The following is a 16,492-nucleotide window of genomic DNA, read 5'->3' on the forward strand; positions in this document are numbered from 1 at the left end:
TGGTCAAGGAAACTTGACGATGCTTTGTGGGCTTATAGAACTGCGTACAAGACTCCAATCGGTATGTCTCCATACCGGTTGGTATTTGGGAAAGCATGCCATCTTCCGGTTGAGTTAGAGAACAAGGCCATGTGGGCGCTCAAGAAGTTAAACCTTGAATAGGATGTAGCAGCCAATCTCCAGGTAGAGCAACTCAATGAACTTGATGAATTCCGGTTTCATGCCTATTCCAGCTCGTCCTTGTATAAGGACAAGATGAAGTACTTACATGACAAATATGCCCGGAACAAAGAATTCAAGGAGGGTGACTTGGTTCTTCTATTCAACTCTCGGTTATGACTGTTTCCGAGAAAGCTCAAGTCAAAATGGAGTGGCCCTTTTGAAGTGGTGCAGGTAACTCCGTTTGGTACTCTTGATTTGAAAAAAAAAATGGTGAAATCTTCAGAGTTAATGGGCACCGAGTGAAGCACTACCTCGACAAGTTTGATGACAGCCACATGGTGGCCTTGATCAATTTCACATGATAATGGTAACATGCGTCGTGCCGCGACGTTAAATCAGGCGCTTCTTGGGAGGCAACCCATGTGACGTTTTCTTTTTTCTTTTCTTTCTTTTTAATTTTCTTCTTAGATTAGGCATTGTTTTAGACTAACTAGTTGCGAAGTTTGTGTAGGAATTGGTTGTGCATTGCAGGACTTTGACAGGGAAAAATCTGACTAAGTGTGGGAATTTCGCGGACCGCGCTCAAAATTCCACGGTCTGTGTTAGCATCTCGCGGTGGCACATTTTATCCGCGGATGCGTACTTGAAGAGCCCAAAATATCAACTCTCTGAAGTTGAGTTCGCGTCCGCATTTTTAATTTGGCGGACCGCGGTGACATTCGCGACCGCGCCCAGGATTTTGCAGCAGTTCTTTGAAAGGTAAAAAGCGCGGACCACGGTAGAATTCTGCGGACCGCGCTAAGGTAAGTCAGTGGGTCCCCATCGGTTTGATATAAATAGAAAGTCCTTAGGACTTTTATACTTTTCAAACCTCAAACTTTCACCACATTAGAGCATTGTTCATCTTCCTCTTATTTGACTGTCAATCTCATTTCATATCAATCAAGAATCCACTTTCCTCTACAATTTCACAACTGGTATGCTCAAATCTTTGCATTGATTTTATCTCTTTCTTTTCTTTTCTTCTAGTTTTAATTTTTCTTTTTAGTTAGGGTTTAATACATGCCACAATATCAAAATCATGCTTAATTGATGCTTAAATTCATGTGGGTAATTGTTTTACATGCCTAATGGGGGATAGGGTTATTAACTATGCATGTTGATTGCATTAATTTTTGCACTTAGTGAAAACCCTAGGTTTCTAATGTGCCAGTGCCCGTTTTGTTTGAACTCCGTGGACCGCGGTCCATTTTATGCAGTCCGCGTTCTTTAATTTGTAAGAGCTGAGTATATTGCATGTTTGCGGACACGGTGATTTTTTCGCGGTCCGCGTTTGAACTTACGCGGACGCGTCCAAAATTCGCGGTCCGCGCTCATGAGTTTCAGATAGTTTGGAAATTGCTTTCGCGTCCATTTTTACGTGGTCCGCGTTTGATCTTTCGCGGTCGCGTCCCAAATTTCACGATCCATAGAAGACCATGATCAGAGAGTTAGTAGTCTGAGTCTAACCTCCTCGCGGCCGTGCCCATTTTTATGCAGTCTGCGATGGCTCTTCCGCGGCCGCGCCAATTTTTTCGCGGTCCGCGGTGCACTGTTTTGGGAAGCACTATTTCATTTCATATACATTTATTTAAGCATTCATTGAACCACAATACTAATGATCTTTCACTAATTGTGTGTGCAGATAATGGTGCGATCTCGTGGTAGTCCCGACAAATCAAAAGGGAGGGGAGAATCCTCCTGAGGCCGAGGCAAAGGGAAGCAGACTGCACCCTTAGCACCTCATAAGATTGTTAGCAAAAAGGCCCCACATGTGTGACCTCAGGCTGACTACTCGGACACTAGTGAATACCTCTCTTCCCAGGAGATTTTCGAGGGAGAATCTGCACAATAACCCGAGTCTCAATCTCAACCTTTCCGTCTCGCCAATCAACCCACCTCCTCATCTGAGTCGTCTGATGGCTCAGAAGGAAGTAGTGAGACTTCAGCACCATCTCCCCTACCTGCTGCAACTCCAGCCTCAACAACTGCTCCTATTGATATTGATGATGAAGAAGAGGTTCTGGATGATAGGAGAGGAGGTGATACCTATGGGGGGGGGGGTTGATTAGATCAAGGAAGCCGGCATTGTGGCAAGATGGGTTCGTGAGTGAGAAGGCCTACCACAAATTCTGGAAATAGTGGCCAAAAAGGTCGCTCACCCTTGAGCGACAATTCATAGAAAGAGACCTTCTCCCTCACAACCCGAGTGTGAAGAGACAATTTGATGAAAGAGTGGGGTGGAAATTCTTCACTAGCAAGTTGCCGGAATCAAATGAGTACCTAGTCAAGGAATTCTACACCAATGTTGCCCACATCAAAAAGGGAACCTATGTGACTAATGTACGAAATAAGAAGATTCGATTCGATGAAAAACTTTGAATACATATGTCGGGTTTGATGATGAATACATTGTTCTATGCATACAGAAGTTGGAATTAGATGAAGCAGCCCGTCCATGGATAGCAGATGTGATATCCATACCAGGGACAACACCGGCATGATTTACACCGGGAGTCTCAATTGCCAGAAACACCCTTAGCTTTGAAGCCAAAGGGTGGTGCACCTTTATCTGCAGCTGCCTTGATCCGTGCCAGCATGACAGTGATATTCCACTCTCCCGGGCGATCCTCATAGCGTCCATCATGGTGGGGTACCCAATAAATATGGGGAACCTCATGGCCCAGAACATATCTAAGGCAACCGTGAAGGAAGAAAGGTCTTACCCTTACCCCAATTTCATCACTATGTACCTAGAGGACCAGGGGGTTAAAGGGAGACTCTTTGATATTAAGGTGAAGCCAAAACGGCCCTTCTCTTAGTACAACCTTCAGGGAGCAGACAACCCGAAGTCCAAAGGCAAAGCCACTACCTCCACTGACCAGTCCGAAGAGCCAAGGGTAGTGGCCACTAGTTCCGAGCCTTCCACAACGGAGGGTTCTTCCGCTGCTATGCCACCTCCCTCATACGGGCTATCTGTCACAACCCTATTATCTGTGCCCTCATCTTCCGTATATCCTTAGACTTCACTGCTAGTCTCGCAGATGCTATCCAGCATTAACAACTGGTTGCAGGCAGCTACATCAAACCTGTCTATCTTATCTAGTGCAGTCGCAGCACAGACAGCCCCAACACAGCTTCAGGTACCTCCATCAGTGGAGGATTCATTGAAGGAGCTTCTGGACAACTAGAAGAAGCTCCTGGACAACCAAAAGATAATCCTGTAGACATTAGATACTCATGGGAAGGTGATCAAGGAGCTGGGAAAGCAGGTCAAAAAGATGAAGAAGACTCAAGCTTCAAAAGAGTCAGTGGAGCTGCTGAAGAAGGAGGTAGAGAAGTTCACTTCTACCAGAGATATTCCACTGGACCTGCTTATGGAGGAGACTTCCCCTGCAGCACAGACATCACATGCATCAGAGTAGGAGGTTGACAGAGAGCCGGTGAGAGGATTTGTGGTGCCCCAGTCAGAGGACTTGGAGATACAGTTGGAGGACCCGGAGGGAGTTGATGATCCTATGCAGTCCGAGGTCCCCACTAGTGAGCCTGACCCCATGTAGACAGAGACCACATAGGGAGTTTTCTTTACTCTCCATCCCTTCCCTAATATTATTTTTGCTTTTAGCATTGAGGACAATGCTATCTTTTATTTGGGGGGGGGGGGGTGTGTCTTATTTTGATTTGATGACTAGCATGTAATAATTATGATACTATTTTGCTTTATTTTTACTTATCGTTATTTTCACTTTCGTTATTTTTCACTTTCGGTATGTATATAACTTTACCATTCCATGTATATATTCATCTCCAGTTTGTATATATTCGGTTCACTCCATTATTGTACATATTCATTTTACTTTCTGTAGTTTACTTTATAACTTATTTTGTATTTATCCTTAATAGCTTAGCTTCTTATTTCCTTTAGTAGCTTCTTTTTGAGTTTTTAGTTTCTTTTCACATTTTTGCATGATCAATAAGCCTTTGGTTTTCTTAATGTCACGGTTCTTTCCAAAGGTGGATATTGTGTGAACCGGGTGGCTCTTCCCAACGATGGATGGCGTGACAACCTTCTTAAGGGATTGAGTTTGTTTTTATTTTTGCTTTGATATGTAGTAGTAATGAATAAAAGTGTCTCAAGCAGGCTTCACTTGGTACTAACACATTTACCTTCTACCTCATGGTTAGAAACAAGTTGATTGACAAAGAATAACTCTAGTTGTGATCTTTAGACTCTTGAGTTGACTAAAACTATCATCAAGTGGTTTCTTTGATCCATCTGTGATCTTCAATCTTAGCTAGGGTTGTTGTGGGCCCTCGACTCTCTTTAACAATCCATTAGCTTGAGAGAGAGGTGAGATATTGAATTGCAAGTCCAAGTCCCATGCCAATAAGTCTAGAACTTGCCCTGAATGTTTGTCTAGGAGAAATTCTAAGTGTAGCACGACTTGAGAAGTGATTGTAGGCTCTCATTGGTCCCATTTGAACTGTGAAAGCTTCCGTAGCCTACCAATATGATATCTCTAGTCAACCCCTTTGAGCCTAAACTTTTTTCATTCAATAGCCACATTACAAGCTTTCATATGTTTTATAATGACCCTCTCTGGGCACCCAATCTTACCTTAACATTCATGATGAGCAATTAGCAAAAAAAAAACATAATTTTGGGGGAGAGACGAGGAATTTCAAAGTGATGAAAGGTACAAAGAACAAAAAGAATTGATGAAAAGGAAAGGCAAAGAAAAGGATGAAGAGTTAAAAAAAAAAGATGTCAAAAGAAAGAAAAGGTTGAAGGGATTCAAAGAAAACAATGTTGAAAGGCATGGAATGATGAGAAAAGGAGAAAAATGATTGTCATGAACAAGAAAGAGTGACAATGTGTCTCTCCAGTTCCCTGAGAAAGAAGAAAATGACTCAAAGAGTCAAGAAAGTATGAACCGAAATGAGAAAATGGAGTGCTTAAGGAAAGATGAAACCATCATAGTTCATTATATCCTACCTTGATCTAAAAAGCCTTCATTACATCCCGCTAAAGCCCTATATGATTTCAAGTTGAGTGATCTTATATTTAGTGGTGATTTACGTAAGGGGCAAGCTTATGGTACTTAGAGCCGGACTTGTGGCATTCTTTTGAGAGTGATGAGCGCACTTCTTTACAATCATTGTTTTGAGTGTCACATTCTATAAAGTGAGATTTGCTCATGGAGAGTAGAGGAGGAGGAGTTTGGGATCCACAATGATCTACGTGAGAGAGCGAGCTTCCTTGATGAATTGGGTCAACTCTTGATTCTTTTGAGTCATATTAGAACTATGGAACTCAAAAAGTCATAGCATGATGTTGTTGATAATGTATTTGTGTTGAGGGTAATTGTTAGTCCCAATTGATGCTTGATGAAGTCACCTTACGACAGCTGAAATTTTCATTTATTTTTCTTGTGGAGGTGGGAATTACCTTGTTTGCTTGAGGACAAGCAAAAGCTTTAGTTTGGGGGAGTTGATAAGTAGGGATTTTAGCCTATTATTTGTTCTCTTTTACTTAGGTTTTGGGCCAAAAATGCGTGAAGGTATTCCCGAAAACTAACTTAATGTTCTTGCTTCCAGGGTTTTGTTTGAAATGAGCTAAAGAAGCCATAACCAATTCATAAAGGAGTCAAACTTGAACAAAAACCAAGTCTGGACCAATACTGTGGAACGCGGACCGCGATAAAAAAGGGCGGCTGCGAAATTATCATCGCTGAGGTGGCCATTATTCTGCGGACCACGAAATAGAGATTCAGAGAGGCTGTTTTGAGCACTAAAATTGAGCGCTGAGAACGGTAGAAAGACGCGACTGTGAAGTGACTGGCGCGGCCGCAGTTGGAATTTAGCGGACAACGTTTGTCGAGGTTCAGAGACTTTGCATGATGGGCATAAATGAAGAAGGCGGTCCGCCTCCAAATTACGCGACCGCAAAGGAATCTTACGCGGACGCAGTGAACATTACGCGATCCGCGAAATGAAGATCTACCGAGGCCCAGATATGAAGAAACGTGGACCGCGCTCACTATTACGCGGCCGCAAAATCCCAAGCGCGGACGCGGTCAGAATTACGCGTCCGCGAAACCTCCGCAGGGGTATTTTTGTCCGGAATTTTCAGCCTAGTATAAATAGATCCTTTTATCAATTTTAGGTTAAGTATTTTTTAGCAGAGCACGTGAATGGTTGGTGTTTCCCTTTTTTGGCAATTTTAGAGTAGATTTACCTTCAAACTTTAGATTTTCATCTTGTACTTTAATATTATGGCTTATATTTCATCTTTATCTTTGATTTCTGTTGTTATTATGAGTAGCTAGACCCCATATCTAGGGTTGTGACCCAACCCTAGTGTGGGTATTTAATGGGTCTTGAATTTTAGGGCTTAATTGTTTATGGGTTAGTGATATTTAGCCTAATTCATATTAAAATTGTAGATTTAGTGGTTGGAAACACTAACTCATGCCTTTATGACTTAAGCTCTTCTTGATAAAGAGGGACTAAGTCTAGGAAAATTAGGCTAACAAGGAATTGGGGTGAACTCAAGATATTGATAGCCCCAATTAAAGGGTTAAACCTAGAGATAGTAATACCAACTTGAGCCAATTTCACTTGTATTGTATGAACACCCATTTGGGCTTGAGAAAGCTAAATCGGGCAAAGTCACTCAAACTACCGAGAGGTATAGAGTGAGCACTTATGTGTGATGGTTGTATCACGACCCCAATCCTAACAAGCTTATCCTAGATTCTTGATACCCATTAGATACTCACCTAGGCGGAAGTCACTTCCCTAGTGCCTTTTAACACTTGAAAACTTTCCCCAAAAATATTGTACTTAGCTTACACTCAGCATACAATAGTATAAAATTAGAATAGAATCAATCGCAACAATGTTTGGAAGTGCAATTAGGAATAACACGCACATCTAGATTAGTTATATACCCAACTCCAAGCCAAATTAACTCCCAGTGGAAATCGATCCCGACCTCGTTGGGTAAAACTACATCGACCATCCTCGCTACTCTATAGTGGTGTAGGTTTGGCCTCGATCACGATACACTGGGCCGAATGAAGCCTTTATCAAGTAATTCCTGTAACTGTTCTTTTAATTCTTTCAACTCTATTGGGGCCATGCGATATGGTGGAATAGAAATGGGCTGAGTACCCGGTAATAAATCAACGCCAAAGTCAATATCTCTATTGGGTGGCATACCCGGAAGATCTGCTAGAAATACATCAGGAAAATCTCTTACTACAGGAACTGACTCCACGGTATGAGTATCAACACTAACATCTCTCACATAGGCCAGATACGTATCACACCCCTTCTCAACCATTCGTTGAGCTTGATATGGCGACAACCAGTCTAGCCGCGGTAGACCTGGCATAGCCAACGTCACTGTTTTGGCGTAACAATCAAGAATAGCATGATATGGCGACTACCAGTCTCTAAGACTAGGTAAACCTATCAATGCAGAATAAATATTTAAATCTGAAATAAATAAACTACAATTCAAACGATTTCAACTCCCAAAATCCGGTTGAAATAAGTCACAAGCTTGTAAGAATTTATCCTCAATGTCTATATATACATATATCAAGGTCTAAAGAAAATAAGGAAGCAACACAATAATGATAGAAGGGGACTCTGGAGTCTGCGAACGCTGGCAGATATACCTCGAAGTCTCCGTGTACAGGTAACTCACTGATGTCGGGGCTGGTAAGGAGTACCTGGATCTGCACAAAAAGATGTGAAGAAGCGTAGTATGAGTACACCACAGCGGTACCCAGTAAGTGCCAAGCCTAACCTCGGTAGAGTAGTGACGAGGTCAGGTCAGGCCCTACTGAAAAATAATAATTGCATGGTAAAATGTTTAACAATATAATAAAATAAATTGACAATGGAAATGAATCAAGTAGTATGTCACCATTTAATTACACAAAATAATGTCAAATAATATCTCGTGGAATCAAAACAGAATTCCTTTCAACTTTAAGAAAATCACAACAAATAATCAAAGGCAACTATGGCCATAAATCAATATCAACAAGGGCACTCACGAGGTACCCCCTCGTAGTACCAAATCATAAATAAATTCTTAATATCTCATTTCCTTATCTCACCGCGGGAGCCTTCACAATTTATTTTAAAGAAAATATTTTTTCCGAAATAGCTTCCCGCGTTTTAGCCATCCTTATCACACCGCATGACTTCTAGTAGTTCCACCCTACTAGCCACGTGTATCAAGCCACCCTTATCTCACCGCATGTGTTTCAATACCCAGACCTTATAACACCGCATGCGTATCAACATCACAATATATCACAATTTGCACCTCAAGTGCTCAAATAATTTAACTTGACAAAATACTTCAACAACAATATTTTTCCATAATAAAGAGCTCACGGCTCATGCCAACATAAATCATCAATAATATTTTTTCACAATAAAGAGCTCACGGCTCAATCACAGTGAGTATGAAAATCTTACAAAAATATTCAAGAATAAATAATTCAGCAAAATAATATTTCAAAATCTTTAATACGTTGCTTCAATACCAAATTTAAAAATGTCAAATACTTCATATTAATAATATTTAATTTAAAGAAAATCAACTTCAAATAATGCACAGAATAAAAAAACCAAGTTTCAACTAAACAAGTAAAACAATTAGCAGGAAAAGGTCAAGCAACTTTAACATATAAACATTAAATCAATGATGAAGAATATATCAGAATAAAATAGTTTAATTAATGCACAACAGTGATCTACACAATTTAAAAATATAATCTTTCACATTTAGCCCATGTACACACTCGTTACCTCGTGTACATGACTTTCAACACATTATAATTTATCACTTCAATACCAATCGTAGGGGAAATTTCCCCCACACAAGGTTAGACAAGTCACTTACCTCGACTTGCTCCAATTTAACCAAGTAGTATGCCTTTTCCGACTCTGATCGACTCGTATCTAGTCATAATTAATTCGATAAAGTCAAATAAAATTATAGGAATCAATTTCATAAGAAAATAATATATTTTTCAATAAAATCCGAAATTAGTTCAAAAATTGCCTGTGGGGCCCAAGTCTCGGAATCTGGCAAAACTTACAAAATCCGATAACCCATTCAATTACGAGTCCAACCATACCAGTTTCACTCAAATCTGACTCCGAATCGACACAGAAATCTCAAAAATATATTTTTATGAGATTTCTAAAATTTTCCCAAATTTCCATCTCAATACACTAATTAAATGGTGAAAACAATGATATATTCATGTATATTGACCAAATCCGAGTTAGAATTACTTACCCCAATGTCTTTCCTTGAAAATCTATCAAACATCGCCTCTACTCAAGCTCCAGTTTGTTAAAAATGACGAATGGGACAAATGCCCTCTTTTATAAATCTGCCCAGGCAGCCTTCGGAACTGGGCCTCGATCGTGGCTTCGATTATGGCCCTCGAGCCAGGTCATCGATCGTGGCTTCGACCATAGGCTCAAGCCTGGGCCTTCGGTCATGGCATCGAGCATGGGCCTTCGGTCATGGCATCGATTTTGGCATCAAGCCCGGGCCTTCGATCATGGCCTCGAGCCTGCCTTCGATTATGGCTCTCGAGCCTTGCCTTTGATTCTCGGCTCGATTTCTGGCCTTCGATTTTTGGGATCGACTTCTGAGCTCGATTGCTCGGCAGAAGAAAATTTGTAGCAGCTTTTTACAGCAGCTGTTTAAGTCCATCTTTTGATCTGTTAACCAACCGAAACTCACCCGAGGCCCTCAGGACCTCAACCAAATACACCAACAAGTCCTAAAACATTATACGAACTTATTTGAAACCTCAAATCACATCAAACAATGCTAAAATCACAAATCACACCCCAATTCAAGCTTAATGAAACTTAAGAATTTCTAACTTTTACATTTGATATCGAAACTTATCAAATCAAGTCCGATTTACCTCAAATTTGCATACCAGTCATAAATGGCATAGCGGAGCTATAAAAATTTTTGGAACTGGATTCCGACCCCGATATAAAAAAGTCAACTCCCCGGTCAAACTTTCAAACTTTAAATTCCTATTTTAGCTATTTCAAGCCTAATTTCACTACGGACTTCCAAATAAAATTTCGATCATGCTTCTAAGTCCAAAATCATCATACGGAACTGTTGGAATCATCAAAATTCTATTCCGAGGTTGTTTGCACATAATTCAACATCCGGTCATTATTTGAACTAAAACTTTTAATTTTTTATCAATATTCCATAACTCGGGCTAGGGACCTCAAAATTTGATTCCGGGCATACGCCCAAGTCCCAAATTACGATACGGACCTACCGAAACTGTCAAAATACTGATCCGAGTCCATTTGCTCAAAATATTGATCAAAGTCAACTTAGTTGAGTCTTAAATCTCAAATTCACATTTTAATCTATTTTTCACATTAAAACTTTTTGGAAAATTTTACGGACTGTGCACGCAAGGCGAGTAATGATAAATACTGTTTTTCGAGGTCTTAGAATACAAAAATAATTATTAACTTTAAAAATGACATTTTGGGTCATCACACAATACCTGAGTGGAAACGGGAAAGGATAACGATGGACTTTATTTCTAGACTTCCACGCACTCAAAGGAATCATGATGCAATTTGGGTCATTATAGATAGACTAACTAAGAGTGCTCATTTCTTGGCAATCATAATGGACTACTCACTGGAACATTTGGCAGAATTATACATTAATGAGATTGTGAGGCTGCATGGAATCCTTGTTTCTATTGTGTCTGATAGAGATCCAAGGTTTACATCCAGATTTTGATCTAGATTGCAAGAAGATTTGGGTTCTAGGTTGAATTTTAGTACCACTTTCCATCCACAAACAAACGACCAGTCTGAGAGGGTAATACAAATCTTGGAGGATATGCTTCGAGCCTGCATTATTGAGTTTGAGGGTAGTTGGTTATTGAGTTTGAGGGTAGTTGGGACAAACACTTAGCCTTGATAGAATTTGTTTACAATAATAGCTACCAATCAAGTATAGACATGCCTCCTTATGAAGCTTTGTATGGGAGAAAATGCAGAACGCCTCTTTGTTGGAACGAGGTTGGTGAAAAAAAATTGGTGGGTCCTGAGATTGTTCAACAAACTGAAGATAAGGTAAAAATCATCAAAGATCGCTTAAAAATTGCCTCAGACAGACAAAAGTCTTATGCTGATCTTAAGAGGCATGAAATTGAGTATAAAGCGAGTGATAAGGTATTTTTAAAGGTTTCTCCATGAAAGAAGATTATGAGATTTGGCCAAAAAGGTAAACTTAGTCCACGATTTATTGGACCTTATGAAGTGCTTGAGAGAGTTAGCCCAGTTGCTTATAAACTAGCTCTTCCACCAGAGTTAGACAAGATCCATAACGTCTTCCATGTTTCTATGCTTAGAAGATACCGCTCAGATCCATCTCATGTTCTTCCTATTGAATCTATTGAGGTCAATCCTGATTTGACATATGGAGAAGAAACATTCCAAATCTTAGCACGTGAGTTAAAGGAGCTTAGAAATAAGAGCATCCCCTTAGTGAAAGTTCTTTGGAAAATTTATTCTGGCGAAGAAGCTACCTGGGAGCGAGAAGAGGATATGCGAGTTCAATATCCACATTTGTTTAGGGACTAGTACCAGGTAAATTTCGGGACGAAATTTATTTAAGGGGGAGAGAGTTGTAACACCCCAAATTTTTACTAATATTTGCATTTTCGATTGAGAATCTTTATAATGAGGAGATATTTTTACTTCGCACTTCCTAAACGTGAAATTGACAATACATGAAAATTCCTTACTCTAGGTTGTTTTAATATTGACAAAGAAGTTCCATGGTGTTGCTATGTGTAACACTTAATATTATTTTTATGAATTACCGTTAAATATTTACCTGAAAACTTCATGAAAACAACCATAAATTTCCACTAAACCAACCAGCAAAATTCGTTCTTGGTGAAGCTCAAGTTGCTCCTCTCTTTTGTGGTAAGTTACTAAACCCTGTTTTACACTAGGTAGCTATTAGTGTTTTCTTCATATATTTTCGTATAGAGCTCTGTTTTAAGTGATCTAAGACTTTATGGAAATCTATTTCATAGATCTATAACTCTTATGAAGGAAACAAAACCTGTTTTGTCTTTTATTTACCTGAAAATAGGTGATAAAGTAAAGGGCAGGTGCTGCCCAGATTTTCTGTTTTACAAACCCTCCATGTACTACTGTTAGTAAGTTTAGCATAACTTTTTGTAAAAATTTGATATGGGGGTGATTCAAGATATTCTAAAACGCTAAGACACATATCTACAACTATAAAGAAGACCACACAGTCTAGTTTATCCTTTTTCATCTTCAAATCTGAGTCACAACACGAGACAGTGATACTGTCCAGAATTTCTGTTTCAAACATTTTGGGTAATTTTTACCAATATCATGTTAAGTTTGACATGTTATATCACTGATCTTATATAGATATTTTATTATGTATTTGAGGTATATATATCCTTGTAAAAGCTAAGGGAAGTTTTTGAGGAAGTGGACGGATTTGGTTTGTCTAGGGCGTAGATGATTCGAACGTACTCAAGTTGTGGTTGAACTATTTTGTGGTAAAACACCAAGGTTTGTGTATAAACTTTGTACTCTTTTTACTTGCTAGAATATTTTGAAATAACCTGATATTTTGTTTTTCTTCACTTCAATTAAGAGCATTGTATTCGTGTTATATCAGGTATTGCAAGATATTTGCTAAATCACCCACTCGTACGGATTGTTTGATCATTTTGCATTCTTGTTGGGACTTTGTCCTTCTTGTGGCAGTGTGTTTGTCACTCATCGTGGCATGCCTATTGATTTGGATCTTTTGCCATCTTGACTTTGGATTTGTAGTTCGTCTTAAATTATGGAACTTGCCCGTGTTAAGTACGAACTAGGAAGCCATTTTTAATATGGTTCTTGATTTTCTTGACTGTTGGGATTTGACCCTACTTGATTTTGGGCTTCGATCCATCTTGATATCTGATTTTGCTTAGTGTGATGGCATCACGTACATATTGGGCAAAAAATGGATATTTGACAAGCTTTCTTGGATTGATAGTATACGCTTTCTCAACTCTTGAATCTTGAACATTATTATAGATATTTGGAAACACTTCAAGGGTTGATATTTGATACTTTTGATATATTTGTTCACTTGTTTTAAATTATGTTTCATTTGAGCTACCTATGACTGAAAATGAGAATTGGAAAAGTTAATGGCTCCAAGCCCAAAATTTATACGCCACTAAGATTTATGCTTAGCGATAGTTGTTTTCTATCGTAGGTAATCTACGAGATGAAATTTGAAGACGGCCTTATGAAATAGTCTTTTTGGGAGCACTTATGGAGATCACATTTGCATATGCACCATGGTTTTATATAGTTTTGGGACTTGTACATGATATATATGTCACACTTATGTATGTTATTTGGAGGCTTGGATATTAAGACCAAAATGTTGTAACTTGAATTTGGTAACTTATTTTGCCGTTTTAAGGTGTGTTAATAACTCAAGTCTTGTAATATGTTGAATTTACACTTTGTCTTATATATATGTACAAAGGAGAAAACTAGTTTTCCTTTTTATACCTGATAATTTAAAATTTATGTACAATACAAACTTGCAGTGATGTTGATTATTCAAGAAGGGTTATATCACCTTATTTTGATATTTTGACATTGTATTTTATTTTTAAAAATTAAATTAAATTATGAAGAGTATTTTAAAAAAAACAAATATTGCACTTTGGACCTCATCGCATGGGCCTATTTCCGCTATTAAACTATTCTGAATATTTTTTTTAATTAATGTCTTCTTAATGTTGTAAGTAGTAAATTAGATTTGTTTCGTAAGTAGTACCCTCCCAAAGGGGTTGCTACACCTAGCTTAATTATATAATCCACATAGTATAAAATTCGGCCGGGACCCACAATTGTGGACCTCGAAGAGTGCCTAAAACCTTGTTTTTGAGGTAATTTGAGCCCTTACACAATCTTTGGTGACACGGACTTGTTAAAACAGAGTTATTTGCAAATAGGTTCCCTAACACAACTTAAAATCGTTAGGTGGCGACTCTTCTCTTTTAATACCTCATTTTAAAGAGTTGTCACACATAGAAACCTGCTTTCGAGAGAAAAAAAGGGGAGTGACATTATCCATCCTCGAGTACTTGCGCAAATGAAACTCAAAGATAAGATAGTGCCGCTTTGCATTACGTTAACTGGTTTTAACAATGCAGTCGAACGGACATCTGGTGAAATCACCCTCCATGTTCTGGCCGATGGCGTCACTCTGGAAACCACATTCCACATCATGGACCAAGACACAACGTACAATACCATAGTAGGGCAACCATGGATACACACCATGAGAGCCGTCCCTTCCAGCTTATACTAGGTCATCAAGTTCCCGACCGTGGGGAATATTCAGTATACAAAGGAAATACTTTAAGTCAAAGTATGCGAGAACGACGCCATGACTACTAATTCATTGCTCGACATCTCAAGTACTCTCCAGGTGAACCAATGAAGGGACTAGATAGACGGGGACTGGGACTGGAACGCCAGCCGACACCCGAAAAAAATTGTAAATTTCTCAAAGTATGTAATCAAAGAAACAATGCCAAGGCGATAAAAATCACGATTATCAGCATATCTTTCTAAAATGTAGGTCATGTTCGACCTTGTTTGAATTAACGCCTACTGGCCCTCAGCCATAATTATATGTAGGTTATGTTCGACCTTATTTGAATTAACACATACTGGCCCTCGGCCACAATTAAATGTAGGTTATGTTCGACCTCGTTCGAATTAACACCTACTGGCCCTCGGCCATATTTAAACGTAGGTTATATTCGACCTTGTTCGAATTAACACCTACTGGCCCTCGACCATAATATAGGTCATATTCGACCTCATTTGAATTAACACCTACTGGCCCTCGACCATAATATAGGTTATGTTCAAACTTGTTCGAACTAACACCTACTGGCCCTCAGCCATAATTAAACATAGGTTATGTTCGACCTTGTTAGAATTAACACTTATTGGCCTCGATCATAATATAAGTCATGTTCAACCTCGTTCGAATTAACACCTACTGGCCCTCAATTATAATTAAACATAGGTTACATTCGACCTCGTTCAAATTAATACCTACTGGCCCTCGGCCATAATATAGGTCATATTCGACCTCATTCGAATTAACACCTACTGGACCTCGACCATAATATAGGTTATGTTCAACCTTGTTCGAACTAACACCTACTGGCCCTCGACCAAACTAAATTCAAGCTATAGACGACCTAGCTCGAACTAGCATGTATCGGCCCTCGGCCGCAGTCTTGACAAAAGACCATGTTTGATCTCGCTCGAATAAGCACCTATCAACTTTTGAACGCAACTCGCCATTGAGTGATCACGTCCAATAAAAGAAACAGGGTCGATCAACCAACAGAACTAAAAAATACACAAACACAAAAACAAACCACAGGAGGAGAAGAAGATACAAAAAACGAAGTTGGCATTTCATACTTGAAACATTATTTACAAAGGCTCATGAAGAAGCCACCAACAACACGACAAAAGTTAACAAAAAAGAGAATAAGAGAAAAACTACTAGTCACCACCATCAGGGCCTTCCGCACCTCCATCGTCCTGACTACCGACATCCTCACCACCTTGATTACCCCCACTTACACCGCCCACACCGTATCATACCAAGCATCCTCTTTAAGATGGTCCACGATTCCATCATCTCCCTCTTCATCATCCTCAGGAGTAGCAGGCTCATACCCGTAAACAACTCAAGATTCATGGGCTTTAACGCGGACTTCCTCGAGAGTGACCTCAGTAACGGATCCTGCCTTATACAAATCTCGATATACATCCAATTGAGCTTCAGCGTGAATCCATTCCTCATACGATGCCCCAGGAACGTTGGGAAATTCCGAAGTATAGGAAGAAGAGGGATGTGCAAGCAGTTGAGCCTTATCAACTTCCAATGCTACCAATTGACCACGAAGGGAGGCGTTATCTCTCTCCAGCTTTGCGACCCTCCCCTCTAGTCGCTCCTCTATAGCTTTCGCCGCGGACCGGTCATTTTCCCCCTCAGCCCGAAGGGTGTTGTTCAGTAGCTCAAGCACCTCCAATCTCATCTAGGCATCCACACAAAGAGATTCTGCCTTCTCGAGCTCGCTTTGTTTCTCAGAAA

At 39.6% G+C, this 16,492-nt stretch overlaps 1 protein-coding gene across 1 annotated transcript; it reads left to right on the top strand.

Moving 5' to 3' along the window:
- Window positions 1-10,819: 10,819 nt before the first annotated feature.
- Window positions 10,820-11,886, top strand: LOC138904877 (uncharacterized). Its single transcript, XM_070193378.1, has 3 exons — window positions 10,820-11,019; window positions 11,244-11,475; window positions 11,572-11,886. Exons 1-3 carry the CDS (start codon window positions 10,820-10,822, stop codon window positions 11,884-11,886), a joined length of 747 nt encoding a protein of 248 aa, XP_070049479.1.
- The last annotated feature ends 4,606 nt before the right edge of the window (window positions 11,887-16,492 follow it).

This window comes from Nicotiana tomentosiformis, chromosome 1, assembly GCF_000390325.3.
Source record: "Nicotiana tomentosiformis chromosome 1, ASM39032v3, whole genome shotgun sequence".
Taxonomy (NCBI): domain Eukaryota; kingdom Viridiplantae; phylum Streptophyta; class Magnoliopsida; order Solanales; family Solanaceae; genus Nicotiana; species Nicotiana tomentosiformis.